Genomic DNA, 15579 nt, shown 5'->3' with positions numbered 1-15579 from the left:
TGGCTTAATACTTCAGCAAGAATTCAAGAGGACTCTATGCTAACCTCCTGGAGCTCTTTCTCTGAATGGCTCCCTCCTTCTGACACTATACTCTTTCCCTTCATTCTGGTTGCCTCAACCTCTCTGAATCAATCTGTTTCCTCACCTCAGCAAGACAGCCATTCTCTGCTTGGGAGTTCATCCACTGCACCGCAGTCTAGGAGGAAAGCTGGGCACTCTGTACAGCTCATCTCATTCATTCCCTTCTCTCAGGGACTGTAGTCCTATACTGCAATATCTGAAAATTTTTTTATTACATCTTAGTTTCTAGTTGTTGATGGCAGAAAAGTTAAGTCTGGGCCCTTTACTCCATCCTACTCTCTCCATATACATTTATGACTTTTTTCTTGTTACATTACTATCGACACATTGATATCGACACACGTATTTCTACAACACATTGATATTGACACACGTACTTCTACAACACTATTTTTAATGGCTGAATACTGTTGTATCATATAAATCTAATTTGTGCAATTAATCCTTTATTTCTAGAAATTTAAGAGTTTCCAAAGTTTTATTTTTCACAAACAGCACTGTGATGAACATTTTTATACTTCCCTATATACTTAATTTTAATTTCTTTAGGTAACTATTCAAAGAATTTTGGGATCAAAGGCTTACATATTTGTAAAGTTTCTGATGTTGACAAAAGGTCTCCCAGAAAGATTTACACTCCCATTCACAGTATGTAAACTTACATTTCCTTTAAAACTCTTTAGTGGAAAATCTGCCTTAATTCAGTATTTTTTGGAAAAAGTATACTATGTGCTAAGCGTTGTGCTAAAAGGATGGAAACTTACAGATTAATAAAGCCACTGATACTGAAAAGAACTGAGTCCTTTCAGGAAGACATATGTAAAGAAACCATGACAGAGCAATGTAATGTAACTATAATACAGGTGTGCACTAAATACCAATGGTAAGGGGAGCCTGAAAGGAACAGTCCAGCCTAAGTGTCTAAAGTGAATATGAAAGACTGAAGCGTGGGGTCATCAGACGCACCTGCGGAGACAGAGGGGCACGTTCCTGGCAGAGAGAACCGCACGTGCATAGGCGGTAAGGAGAGGAGAAGCGTTACCTTTTGAGAAACTATTAAGGCACAGGTCAGGGGTTTGTAGAACATAAACTGGCAAAGTTTTCAGGGTCTAAGTCAGTAAGGATTTTGTCTATCTTGCTAAGGAGTTTGGATTTTATCCTCAGAACAAAAACACAACCAGGTCTATATACAGGAAGTAGTGTTCTAGTGGCAGCTTGGGAGACTCACCAGATGCAGTAAGTTAGGGCAGAAACACTGGTTACTAAGTTACGGCAGCTTAGCAGGCTAAAGGTGATGGGATTTTGAAGTAAGGAAATACATGGACTGGACGTGTTAGCTTTTCAGGAGACAGGACTCATGGCCTTGGAAACACTACACAGTGGAATGAGGCAGATGCAAGAGTCAAAAGCGACTCATGTCTAGCTTGGGAAACTGGGTGAGCTGGTGATAACCGTTCATTAAGCCTGGGAATATGGGAAACAGTCTAGGTTTGACCTGACAAACTATACCTTTATTCAGAACTGGACACTCTACAAGATGAACAGACTCACATTATCATGAGTCAGCAGCATGAATTAGCATGATCTATCCGTCCAACTGCTAGATTTCAAACTGAAGGCCCCCACAACTTAGAGGTCTGATTGATTTTCGAAAGCACTGATGAATCTGTATTCATACCTTTTATTTTACTGTATCTCAAATCTTGTACCCTATAGTTTAGAAATGATTTAATAATCTTAATTAAAAAGTAACTAATTATAGATTCCCAATTCATTTTTCAAATTTATATATATATATTTAAGATTTTATGTATTTATTTGACAGAGAGAGCACAAGCAGGGGGAGTGGCAGGCAGAGAGAGAGACAGAAGCAGGCTCCCCACAGGGCAGGGAGCCGGAAGCAGGGCTCGATCCCGGGATCCTGGGATCATGACCCGAGCTGTGGGCAGACGCTTAACCGACTGAGCCACCCAGGCACCCCTCAAATTTATTTATTTATTTTTAAGATTTTATTTATTTATTTGACAGTACAAGCAGGGGGAGCGGCAGGCAGAGGGAGAGGGAGAAGCAGGCTTCCCGCTGAGCAGGGAGCCCGATGAGGGACTGGATCCCAGAACCCCGGGATCATGACCTGAGCCGAAGGCAGCCACTTAACTGACTGAGCCACCCAGGCGCCCCACCCCTCAAATTTATACTTCTAATTTTCATCATGAAACTGGAAACTGAAGGGTTTTTTAATTCTATCATGAGGTACCTGGAGATTCCCATGGTTCTAACCTTTGTCTGGATCCACAGTTGAAAGGGGAGAAGGAACTGGCTATATATTTCCTATGCTACTCTCCATTTTTAAATATTACAGAATTTTCTAATGCTAATAAGTGATATTCTAAGATTTTATCAAGAGTATCAAGAACGTTCAAGTGCAGTTATTAAGAGGTGAAACTTTATAACTGATGACTAGCCCCAGATAACTGTATTTTACTTCTTCCTGTTTAAATCTGAGAAAGAGGGCACTGTTGTCATTCGCTCGTCTATATTTTCATGTTATACCCTAGTACCCTCTCACAGTGCTACTGATATAAAGAAAAAAGGTGTGCACCAGAAAAGAGATTCATAATAGCCCCCAAAGAATCCAGCTATCTTTCAGTGAGTGAACACATAAGCTATTATACATCTACACCATGGACTACTACTCAACACTAAAAAGCAATACTACTGATACGCAACTCTGATGACCTGTGGGGGAATTATGCTAAGTTAAAGAAGTCAATCTCAAAAAGACACATACTGTATCATCATGTAACACCCACGGATAGTTGTGCAAGTTGATTGTGGTGACCATGATGTGAATCTATACATGACAAGATTGCATAGAGCTATATACACACACACTAACACACTAAAACTTTATAAATGGGTCAAGTACTTTCTGAACTGCTACCTTCCCTCTTTCTTAAAAAGGAAAGACAAATCTCTTACCTGTGCTGCAGTTTGATAGGGCTTCTTTTGTCAGATCAATCACAGAATCACATTTCTTCTTCTCTACAGCCTGAAAAGTTGTTAAAAAAACTAAGATTTTGCCTCAATAGCAGCAAAAAATATTTTAAAAAAAAGAAAACACAGATTCTAAATTGCCATTTAGAAGCTGGAGACTGAACATTCTGTAAGTCCTTACCGTTTAACTCTATTAGGAGAGAGAAGCTCATGAAATACTATATGGTTTCTGAGAATATGACTAAGAAAAGTCTGAGTTAGTGTGGTAAATAAGTATGGTTGTGAAGTGTGTTTGTCACTGTTTTAATGTTTAAGCTACGCTGGAAACTGGGTATGCTAACTAGTCAGGCATTAATTTCACAGAGAAAGAATCTCCCAAAGAATGAATGACAAAACTAAGTCACCTCCCAGCTAGGGACACTAAAGGTCACAGAACTAACATACTCAAATAAACAACATTGAGAGACAACATTTATTACCTACCGTAACTTCTGTTTCAGCACCAGGTGAATTATTAGAATTGTTGGAATTTCCTGATGTAGTTTTTCCAGTATCTGAAAGAAAATTATTAAAATATCAACATTTGACAAATTTATTAAGCTATTAAACATTTATGAACTTTGTAATATATGAATGCTGAAACACAATGAGGATGCTCATTAACCATTTATTACATAATCACAAAAAATTCAATTGGCATTACCTATTCCAAAGACAAAGGAACCAATTCAAACAAACAAAAAAATCTAATTTGGGTTCAAAAGATTTTGTCCTTCTGTAACTTTACAACTATATCAGTAACTCTTTTTTGAAAATCCATCTGTAAATTGATATGGCATTTGAGGAAACAGACTTGGAAATGTACACATTCTTTATTCACAGTATCTCTAACCCAGACTCTGGAGATGACTGAGGAGCATTCTATCTAGAACCAGGAGAAAACTCAGATAAATGCTTAATATCCCTTGTAAATATCTGATTCACAATCTTAAAAGTCTGAGCCTTGGGGGCAATTGAGTGGCTATGTAAGTGAAGGCAAAGCTTTCTAAAATCAAGAGGCAAATACTCTAAAATAGTAAAACATGAAAAGGAAATGGGGAATTTTGAATGAGAACTTAATAGGCCAACAAGATAGCCATTTTAAGAAACAGGAACTTCATTAGAAATCTGAGGGTAAGGATTTCTACATAAGTATAAGACAGAAACTCTAAAGAGGAACAAAGTATTCTCAAAAAACCGAAAGTTAAAAAAAAAACAAAGATGCTAAAGAATAGCCAAACTTTAAATCTTAAGATTAAACAAAAAGACAGACAAAACCAAATCACTACCACCAACACAGGCCAGAGCAAACACAGAAAAATAATGAAATATATGAAAGGTTAAGTAGTTTTGTAACTTACAAATCCATTAAACACAGTAAACAAACAAAAGGCCATAAATTGATAAACACAAGGTTAAAAAGAAACCTCAAGTATATGAAGGAATCACTTATTTACTCAGATAATATTAATGATGGATATAAATTAAAACACTTTTGAAAGAAGAATTACAATTTTTATTTTAATGAAAGATAATATTCAATTTTCTATTTTCAGCAAATACTGATTTGAGGCTTTCTAATTTCATAGATCATTTTAATCAACTTAAGATACCTGTTGGATTTGATGTAATTGGAGTTGTCAAATTAGGACTTTCCACAGAAATCAACGTAACATCATCATTGTTACTAAAATGATAAAATTAAAAAACAAAAATAAACTAAACATGCATCATCAGGCTGAAACATGCAGTCAATGGTTAGAATTCTTCTGACTTAACATTTCATAACTGACACATTTTAATCTAACAATTGTGGTGGGGAACTGGAGATAAAACCAAATACTCAAGAAACCCGTATGTTGCCAGTTACATGACCAAAAGTGTCCAATAATGGATCCTTAAAACTTACTAGAGACCCATTTACAATGAATCCAAATACATAACCTATAAGCATACAATATACATAAATGTACAAAATATAAAAAAGTCACCAAGGCAAGTACATATGCTTGCCTTGATGAAAATGAAAAGTATAATTGAAAAAAACCCCAGTAAGACACTTTGACTCTTACAGCTATAGGACTATGACAAATAAGACTATTAAAAAATTAGTCCTGCCACGATTCTACATTATATCACTATAGTAGAAATACTGACCACACATTTACTAAACTAAGAGAGATGGTAAATGACACTCATTACGGTTATTGCTCCCATTTGACCCTGACTCCACTTTCATGAGTTTGATATTTAAATCAGAATCTTTAAGATCGTAACACAAATTTCAATAAGCCCATAAAAATTGCTATGCATAGTTATACTACTTTCTTACAGACGTTTTTAAGTTTTAGCTTTTGTACTTAGGTCTATGATGCATTTCAAATTATTTTTGTATATGGTGTGAGGTAAGAGGAGAGGTTCACTTTTCCCCTCTGGCTATTCCTGCAATAGCTGCTGACTATCTTTTCTCCAATAAATTACCTTGGCCTCTTTGTTGAAAACCAATGGACAATATATAATAGTCTCTAATGTGGCCACCAATTTATAGGTTAATTCTAAGACAACACCATTGTCTTAATTACTATAACTTTATAGAAGTCTTAAACTTAGTGTATGTCTTCCAACTTTGTTCTTCTAACACTGCTTTCATCGTCTAGGTCTTTTGCATTTCACTAAGTTTTCAATCAGCTTGTTACTTTCCACAAAAAAGGCTGCCAGGATTTTGATTGCGATTGCATTAAATGTAAAGAATGATTTGGGTGAAGTGACATTAATAATGAATTTTCCCATATACTTACTGTCCCTAACCAACCTCTCCACCCACGCCTCCCCACCAAAATCCTATAGCACAGTGGTATGCTTGTTACAAAGGATAAACCTACACTGACACATGATTATCATGATCAAAGTCCATAGTATGATAGAGTTCACTCTTACTGGTATACATTCCACACATTTTGACAAATATATAATGATACATATCCATCATTACAGTAGCATACAGAATAGTTTCACTGCCCTAAAAATCCCTGAGCTCTGCCTATTCATCCCTCCTCATTAGCTTCTGGCAGTATTTGATCTTTTTACTGTCTTCATTGTTTCACCTTTTCTAGTATGTAATGTAGTTAGAATCATACAGTATACAACCTTCTCAGACTAACTTCTTTCAATTAGTAATATGCATTTAAGTTTCCTCTGTGTTTTTTCATAGCTTGAAGGCTCATTTCTTTTTTAGTAACGTCCATTGTCTGAATGTAATGATTTATTTATCCATTCACCTACTGAAGGACATTTTAGTTGCATCCACATTCTGGCAATTATGAATAAAACTGCATTGTATATGATTCTATTTTCTCTCCTTTCTTAGCCTATCAATTATACTTCTTTCTTAGGTGGTTCCCTTAAAGTCTCCAATATATATTTACAACTAATCCAAGTCCACTTTCAAATAATACTATACTCCTTTACAAGTAGTGGAACTACCTTACAATAACAAAATATTCCTAATTTCTCCTACCTGTTCCTTATGTCATTGCTGTTATTCATTTAAACACACACACACACACAAACACATAAATACACTGTTGCTATTATTTTGAACTACTGTCAAATCAATTAATAAGAGAAATAAATTTCTATTTTACTTTCACTCATTCCTTCTCCAAAGATCTTGTGTGCAGATCTGATTTTCTGGCTTATTTTCCTTCTTTGTGAAGAATTTTTAACACTTCTTAGAAGGCAGGTCTACAGGCAACAAATACCCTAAATTTTTGTTTGTCTGAGAAAGTCTGTTATTTCTCCTTCACTTTTGAAGGACAGTGTCACAGAGTACAGAATTTTAAGCTGGTGGTTTTGTTCTCTGAATACTTTAAAATATTTCACTCCACCCTCGTCTTGCTTGCATAGTTTCTAAGGAGACATTGGATGCAGTTCTCATCTTTGCTCCACTATGGGTAAGGTGTTTTTTCCTCTGGCTTCTTTCAAGATTTTATCTCTGATTTTCTGAATTTTAAATATTATATGCTTAAATGTAGTTTTTTGGTATTTATCCTGCTTAGTGTTCTCTGAGCTTGGTATTTAACATTAATTTGGGGGAAATTCTTAGTCATTATGGCTTCAAACACTGTTTTTGTTCCTTTTTCTCTGCACACCCCCTCCCTTACCCTTCTGGTGTTCCCATTATGCTTAGGTTATTCCCTTTGTAGTTTGTCCCACATTCTTGGATATTTTTGTTGTTGTCTTTTCTTCTCTTTACTTTTCTGTTTTGAAGTTCCTATTGTCAGACTCTCAAGCTCAGTGATCCTTTCCTCAGAGGTATCTAATCTACCAATAAGTCCATCAAAGTCATTCTTCATTGTTAGTTTTGATCTCAAGCATTTCCATTTCTCTGCTTATTTATTCACCTGTTTCTGCATTTTTTCTACTTTTTTTCACTGAAGCCTTTAGCAAATAGTTTTTCAAAATTCCTGGTCTGGTAAGTTAGACATTTCTGTCATAGCTGACTCTGCTTCTGATGCTTGTTTAGTCTCTTCAAATCATGTTTCTTGCCTTTTATTTAGTATGTCTTGTGATTTTTTTGTTGAATGGTGGACCCGATGTACTGGATGAAAGGACCTATGATAAACAGGCCTTTGGTAATGCAGTGGTTCTACTAATCCTATGATTAGCTCTCAGTCTTTTAAGTAAGTCTATGCCCCTGGAGTGTGAACTTCACTAGCACTTCTTAGTCACCCACCCCCTTTAGGTGGGACAGATGGCTGGAGCAGCTAGAGTTGGGTATTCACTTCCTCCATATGGAAAGCTAGAGGGAGCAGGAGTTGGGGATTTCATTCCCCCAGGTAGGTTAAGTTCTAGTAGTAGTTTCTCCCTAGGACAGGCCTTGTTAGGAACAGAGTGGTCTGGTATATTTCAAAAGGTTCCTTTTGCCAACTGGCTGCTGCAAGCATGAAGGGATTTTTCTTCAATATTCACTGTCAGGACCTGGTAGAGCTCTTGGAGGTAAAACACAAAATTATGGGCCTCGCCCTGGAGTTTTTAACTCTTGATTTATCTATTCTGAACCTCCAGCAATTAGTTTACGTTTTCCTAAACTGGCATTGGTTCCCATGGAAGCTTCTGCTTCTGGGTTTCTGCTCCAGTTCCCAAATGTTGTGATTACCATTTCTGCCCATTTGTTGCTCCAATTTTGGGGGCAGTATTTTGTTCTGTGACCATACTTTTCTAATGGATCTAAGAAGAGGTGTTTATTTTTTTCCAGTTTATTGAGCTTTTTACTTGTTAGAATGGAGTGATAACTCCTTATGTGCTAGATCACAAATCTGAAATCTACTTTGTAGTTCTGAAGTTAGGTCTTACAGATATTTTGGTAATCTTATCACTTTGTATATCATGTTCTTTGACATACTGTAAATAGTATTGATTTGAAATTTGAAATTCCAACTGTTTGTTGCCTGTATACAGAAACACCATAAATGGTATAATTTATATTATACACACACACACATATATATATATACACCACATAATATAGAGGAACAGTATGATATATACACACATATATACCCTATATAGAAGCACAGAAAAATATTTTATATTACCCACATATTTAAAATATCCAGTACTCTTCATCTCTTCACCTTTGCATAGATCCAAATTTCCATCTGGTTTTATTTTCCTTCTGCCTATAAAATTTCCTTTAACATTTTCTGCAGTGCAGGTCCACTGCTGATGTATTCTCCACAGCCCACCCCCCAGCTTTTTTTTGTGTGCAAATGTCTGTTTTCCCCTAATACCTGAAAGATATTTTCACACAGTGTAGAAATTTTAATGGGTAGTTTTTCTTTCAACATTTTAGAGATGTCTTCTGCATTTCAAAACTTTAGAGATGTCTTTTAGTTTGCATAGTGCACAGCAAGAGGTCTCCTGATCTTTTTTGTTCCTTTCTATGTAATGAGTCTTTTCTCTCTGGCTGCTTTTAGATTATGATGTGGTTTTCCTTTATGCTTCTCAACTGTTTTTTTTTTTTTTTAATATTTCTGGGTTTTGAATTTTCACCGAATTTGGAAAAATTTTAGATGTTACATCTTTCCTCCCTCCCCCTGCCCCCAGCCTGGTGAAACTTCAATGATATATATATTAGACTGCTTGATACTGTTCCAAAGGTCTCTGATGCTCTGTTCATCTTCTTTGTTAAGTCTTTTTTCTTCCCATGCCTTTGTTTGAACAGTTTCTATTGTTATTCCACTGTCTTTTTTAAAATCAATAATTATTTTGTTGTTAATCCTAATCAATGTACTTTTCATACTTCAGTTATTATCTTTTTCATTTCTAGTTCAACTTGGGTTTTTTTTAACATCTGCCATTTTCACATTTTCCTTTATATTGTTGGGACATGAACACTAAATTGATAATAGCTGTTTTATGTTGTTGTTGTCCATCAAACATATTGTTTCTAGGTCTGTTTCTAGCATTTCGGTCTTCTCCTTGCTATGAATTATGTTTTTTGCTACTTTGCATGTCTGGTAATTTTTGATTAGATGTCAGACATTGTAGAATTCACACTGTTGAATGATGGATGTTTCATTCTTTCAAAGAGTGCTGGACCATGGGTGCCTGGGTGGTTCAGTCAGTTAAGTGTCTACCTTTGGCTCAGGTCATGATCTCAGGGTCTTAGGATCAAGCCCTGCAGATTCTGCAGATCATCAGAGCTCTATCTTTATACGATTTGCTTTCTTCATTGTTCTGCCTCACAAATTCTAGCCAACTCAGACTCCCCAGTCTCTGATGTATATGTAGCAAGACCTCTAGAGGCTGTTTGGGCTCCTCCTGACTCTGCCCTTTACCTGAAAAATGCCTCCAGGCAGTAAGCTTGAACAATGGTAGGGTACATTTCACCTGTTTCCCTCTCCCAGGGAGATTGCTCCCTGTTGAACAATGTCTGCACACAATTCTTTTTCTTTTTTAGTTTGGTTTTCTGCTTGTTGACAACAAAAGAACAATTCCTGTAGCAATTAATACTTCATGGGCAGAAGCAGACATTTCCTACACATTCCTTTTAGTTTTGTGAAATCAACTGGTTTTCATGCACATTTTAGAACAGATTTAATTCAATAGTTTTTCCCAAATTTATCAATAAGAGATTCTAACAGCCATTCTTTCTAAGTTCAGTAAACAAAAACAAATGTTCAGATCTAAATTTGATCAAGAATATTTCATTCTTCTGTTTTTGGTCTCTAACAAAACTTAGAAAGTTTATTTTGTATATATTTTTTTCTCCTAGTAATAGTCATCATAGATTGATAACTATATTTATTTTATTGCTTAACCATAAGCAATTCTTTTCAGATGTTCATACACTAGAGTCAAAATCTCTTATCAATCTCAAAATTCTTCATTTAACATTTCTAAAATATTTCTAATTTTTTGTTTTTAAAAAGTTTATGTATTTAAGTAACCTCTACCCCCAAGGTGGGGCTCGAACTCATGACTCCAAGATCAAAAGTCACATGCTCCTCCAACTGAGCCAACTAGGCGACCAACCAGGTGTCCCCATATTTCTAATATTTTAAGTATTTCTCCTTGCTACCATAGTACATCAAATATAGTGTTATTTAGGAGTTTAAGAAACCTAGCAGAAAGACTTTAAAAAGCAGAGTGGAATTTCTGGCTTTCTCACTGGGCTGAGGTGGTGAAGATTACAATTTGGGTCCCACCAAGGTGGAGGGACCCTAGTGAACACTCCAAGCTCTCAGCTGGGAATCCAGAGAGGTCTATGTCTAAAAAGCCACAGTGAACTAACCAGAGGTAGAAGGACCTGACCACATTAACAAGCCTCAATTTATACCATTCCCTGAGTAGATTAGGTGACCAGGTCCTACTCAGCCAGAGAGAACAAACCTTGTGTACAGTTAGATGATATTATTCCAGAGCCTCACCAATTTTTCAGAAATTATCAAGCGTGCCAAAAGACAGAACCAAATGACCAGAAACTGACAAAAACAACAGAAACAGCTATATAGATGATCCAGATGCTGGGGTTACAAAACAAGGACACTAAAAGAATTATGATTAATACTTTTAAGAATATTGAGGAAAGATGGATATAGTTAAAACCAGATGGAACACTGATCAGAAAAGTAGAAACTATGAAAAAAAGGCTACAATGAAATTAAGAAGTCAATTCATATAAAGACACTATTACAAAAGTGGAAAGACTTGGAGTGGAAAAAGATATTTATAGTAAACATATCTAACAAAAAAACTTACGACAGGCAACTCAAAGGGAAAACATGCAAAAGTCTTAAGAGAAACTTCATAAAAGGTATCAAAATGGCTAACTAGGGGCGCCTGGGTGGCTCAGTCGTTAAGCGTCTGCCTTCAGCTCAGGTCATGATCCCAGGGTCCTGGGATCGAGCCCCACATTGGGCTCCCTCCTCCGCGGGAAGCCTGCTTCTCCCTCTCCCACTCCCCCTGCTTGTGTTCCCTCTCTCGCTGTGTCTCTCTCTGTTAAATAAATAAATAAAATCTTTAAAAAAACAAACAAACAAAAAACAAAATGGCTAACTAACATAAAAATGTGCTTAACTACATTAGTAGGAAATACAAATTAAAACCAAGACATGCTATAAACATACCAGTGTAGCTAAAGCAAAAAAGGCAGGTATTATCAAGTGATGGCAAGGATATGGAAGAACAAAAACTTCATTATACTTCCTAATGGGAATGTAGCTTTGCTATGACCTCCTCGGTAAAGTGTTTGGTAATATCTATTAAACCTGAAAATACATATACTCTATGACCTACCAGTTCCATTTACAGGCAAATATCCAACAGAAATGTATGTACATTCACCAAAAGACATAAAAAGGAATGTTCAAAGCAGCACTACTCATAATCTCCCCAATGTGCAAACAACCCGGACGCCCATTAACAGTTGTGAATAAGTAAACTGAGGTATATTCGTGTGATGAGCACTATATAGCAACAAGAATGAATAAACTATTGCTGCTAAGCAACAGCATAGATGGACCTCACAACACATAATGTTGGGCAAAAGAGGCAAGACACCAAAGAGTTCACTAAGTATGACCCCATTTATATAAACGTGAAAACCAAAAAAAACAACTTATGGTGTTAAAAGATAGTTGTCGACCTCTGAGAGTCGTGCACCTGGGGCAGCGAAGGAACTGAGAAAAAGAGACGACAGTAAAGCGAGGCACAGGGGACCCCAAGCGAACAGCCCGAGGTCCCGAGGTTTATTTTCCATAATCTAATATACCTTCTACAATGATATAGATCTATAATGATTTACAGCAGGGGCTTAATAAGGCACATTCTTCCACGTACACAGGGTTAGTCAAGTGAAGCAATGGGAGTGGAGAAGGAATAAAGAAATCTGTAACTGGCTGTGATCAATTAATTGTAAACACCATTGTACTCAGACCTTAACACAGGATAAGAGAACAAAGAAGGGAATGCACAGTGTGCTTTTTACAGCTGGCTTCCCATCTGCAAAACATCTTCTGCTGGTACTTTAGAACAGACCACACACATCCCAAGGGCATTTCACTCTGATCCTTTCGGGTTATTTTTAACCCTGCAATCTCGAGTTTTCTCAGAGATCTCGGAGTCTGAACAAACATGCACCAGTGGTCGTTGTGGCATTCTGTTTCCCACAGATAGTGGTTACTTAGGTCGGTGTGGCAGGAGTGGGATTAGTGATTAGGGGTGAGGCATGAGGCAGACTGGATGCCACTGATTTGATCTGGGAGATATTTACAAAATGGGTTTACTTTGCCAAAATTGCCAAGCGATGCATTTTTTGTTTGTGCAGTCTTCACTGGGCATTATGTCAATTAATTTTATTTAAATAGTATACATATGGGGCTTGTTTGTGTATTAATATTCATTATTAATATTTATTATTAATACTTACCCCGAGAAATTAATCTATCTGCAAACTAAAGACTGAAATTCTGTGAGTATTTAATGATACATTACTTTTATAAAACTGTTCCACTGATTGCTACCAACGATGGCTGTTTTTTTTTTTAAGATTTATTTATTTATTTGAGAGAGAGAGCAAGCGGGGGAGGGGGACAGAGGGAGAGAGACAGAAGCTCAAGCAGATTCCCCGCTGAGCCTGGAGCCCGATGGGGGGGCTAGATCCCACAACCCTGAGACCATGAACTGAGCCAAAATCAAGTCAGATGCTTAACCAGCTGAGCCACCCAAGTGCCCCAGTGATGGCTGTTTTTTAAATGAACCATATCTGGGAGGGAAATTGAAGACACTGATGATTTTCATGTTCATCTGGATATACCTAACCTATGTTTTCTACTTGCATTTTACCTTGGAGAAAAATTTGTGTCTAAAATTAGTAATTACAATTCTCCAGGTAATGTTATAATATAGTAATTTAAGATCATGTGTTCTGGAGACAAACTGGCTCTAAATCTGGGTCTAAATCCACTGGTGGCTTTAGTGGCTGGGCCACTTACTAGCTGAGTGAGGGGCAAGAAACTCTGCCTTGGTTTCTTTATCTATAAAAGAGGGAGAAGTTTCACAATATTAAATTAATGAAGAATGAGTAGGAAGGAACACATGCAACACTGTAGGAAATTTCTTAAAATATTGTGGCTGGTAACTGCTTTCCCCCCTTTGATCTCTACAAATAGTTCTTCACATGAAGTTCAATGCCAGACTTAGGTTTTAGACATAATTCATGTGTCATTCAATCAACATTGGTGAAATAGTCTGTTCCTGGGTGCCTTACACCTTGATACTTCCTTTTCATCTTTGGAAATGATTGCACATAAAGGCATTTTCATCCTATTTAAGCAAGTTCCTTTTATTCAAAAGTGTTCTGGTCCATAAACCTTCTCTTCTATGAGCATCTTCAGCTCAGCTGCTACTGCCTTTCCCATTTCCTACACATTCTCAAAAGAAAATTGTTTAAACTTCTAAATCCAACCATTACCACAGACATAGAAAGTTAGTTGTGGCACTAATTCCTTTAACACCTGGGGTTAACAGAAAAAACAATTATAAAACCTCCTGGCTTTCTCTAGAGTTTTAATAATAGTGGGAACAACATGTTTTTGCTTTCTTTTTTAAAGTTCTTTTATTTCTTAAATACTTTTTGGAAAATTTTTAAATAAATTATATGTATAAGGAAGTACATAAACTGCTATGTAGAATAGCTATGATGGAACCCCCAGACTTGAACAATTTCAGAAGCTCTTATTTAAAAAAATCTTAAGAAATTTAACTTTATATATATGTATTTGTTTGATACATATATATCTGTTTGAAGACATCAGAAAGCTGTGGTAGAAGCCAGGACTTAAGGAACTGAGATCCCAGAGAGAAATAGGGCATACACAAGTAGGCTTAGACACTTGCCCCTCTTACTGCATCTGTCAACAAAACCACTCAAGAATACCGAGAAGCCAAGCAGAAGGTGGCTGATATCATAGTGGACTGTATCAGGGAGAAAAATTGGAATATACAACCAGCAACAGAGAGGGAGCCAGAGGAAACACCCCAGTCTTTCTGGTAGAAGTCTTAGAGGGCTATGCCATAAGATGGAGTAAAAACCAAAATAGACCTAGTCTTATAAAGACCATACATAAGCCTCAGTTCTGCTCAATTCTTGATTAGACTGTAGTATATTATTTAACATAATGGCTTAAAAAATAAACATTTATAATCTTAATTTCTGTGGGTAATGCAGTATGGAGCAGTATAGCTGGGGGGTTTCGGCTCAGGATTTGTCATGAGGTTGCATTCAGGATGATGGCAGGAGCTGCAGTCATCTGAAGGCTCAACGAGGGCTGAAGGTCCTGCTTCCAAAATGGTTTACTCACATGGCTGTTGGCAGGGTGCCTCACCATGTGGGATTCTGCACAGGCTGCTTGATGTCCTCTAGTAAACTATGCTTGTTGCCATGTTAATATGGTAGTTAACTCGCCTCAGAGCAAGCAATCCAAGAGAAAGAAAGGAAGCTATGATGCTTTTTATGATCTAGTTACATATTGCCACTTTTGCCATATTCTATTTGCTGTCACTAAGTATAGCCCAAGACAAAAATTAGACTCCACTTTTTTAAAGGAAGAGTATATCAAAGAATGTGTGCCTATATTTTAAAACCATCAACAGAGGCTATGTCCCCCTCTCTGCTGCCTGCCAGAGTGTAGGGTGAATCTACTCTGATGGAAGATAACATCATTTAGAATCTCTATGATTTTCAATACACAATGTCCAAGATTCAAACAAAAAATTAGTTATAATAAGGAACAGGACAAAGATTAAAAAATAGCAAATAGAAACAGAGCTCAAAGTGACCCATAAGAAATGGATCAGAAAATAACAGTGATTAAAATGTTCAACACATGGACAACAAGATAAAGAAAAAGTGAGATCGAACCCAGTGTCAGGCTCAGCGCTGGGTGTGGAGCCTGCTTA

General features: G+C 36.7%; 1 protein-coding gene across 3 annotated transcripts in view; it reads right to left on the bottom strand.

Moving 5' to 3' along the window:
* ATF7IP2 (activating transcription factor 7 interacting protein 2) overlaps nt 1-15579 on the bottom strand; it is a 59045-nt gene that overhangs the window by 11891 nt on the left and 31575 nt on the right. For all 3 annotated transcript variants that reach the window (XM_027613673.2, XM_027613672.2, XM_027613674.2), the window contains 3 exons: nt 4728-4801; nt 3559-3629; nt 3061-3130 (listed from right to left, as the gene is read on the bottom strand). In XM_027613673.2, the coding sequence (XP_027469474.2) occupies nt 3061-3130; nt 3559-3629; nt 4728-4801 (215 nt within the window). The remainder of the gene's footprint in view (nt 1-3060; nt 3131-3558; nt 3630-4727; nt 4802-15579) is intronic.

The sequence above is a fragment of the Zalophus californianus genome, chromosome 10 (assembly GCF_009762305.2).
Source record: "Zalophus californianus isolate mZalCal1 chromosome 10, mZalCal1.pri.v2, whole genome shotgun sequence".
In the NCBI taxonomy this organism is placed as follows: Eukaryota; Metazoa; Chordata; class Mammalia; order Carnivora; family Otariidae; genus Zalophus; species Zalophus californianus.
This window is presented reverse-complemented; position numbering and strand designations above follow the sequence as displayed.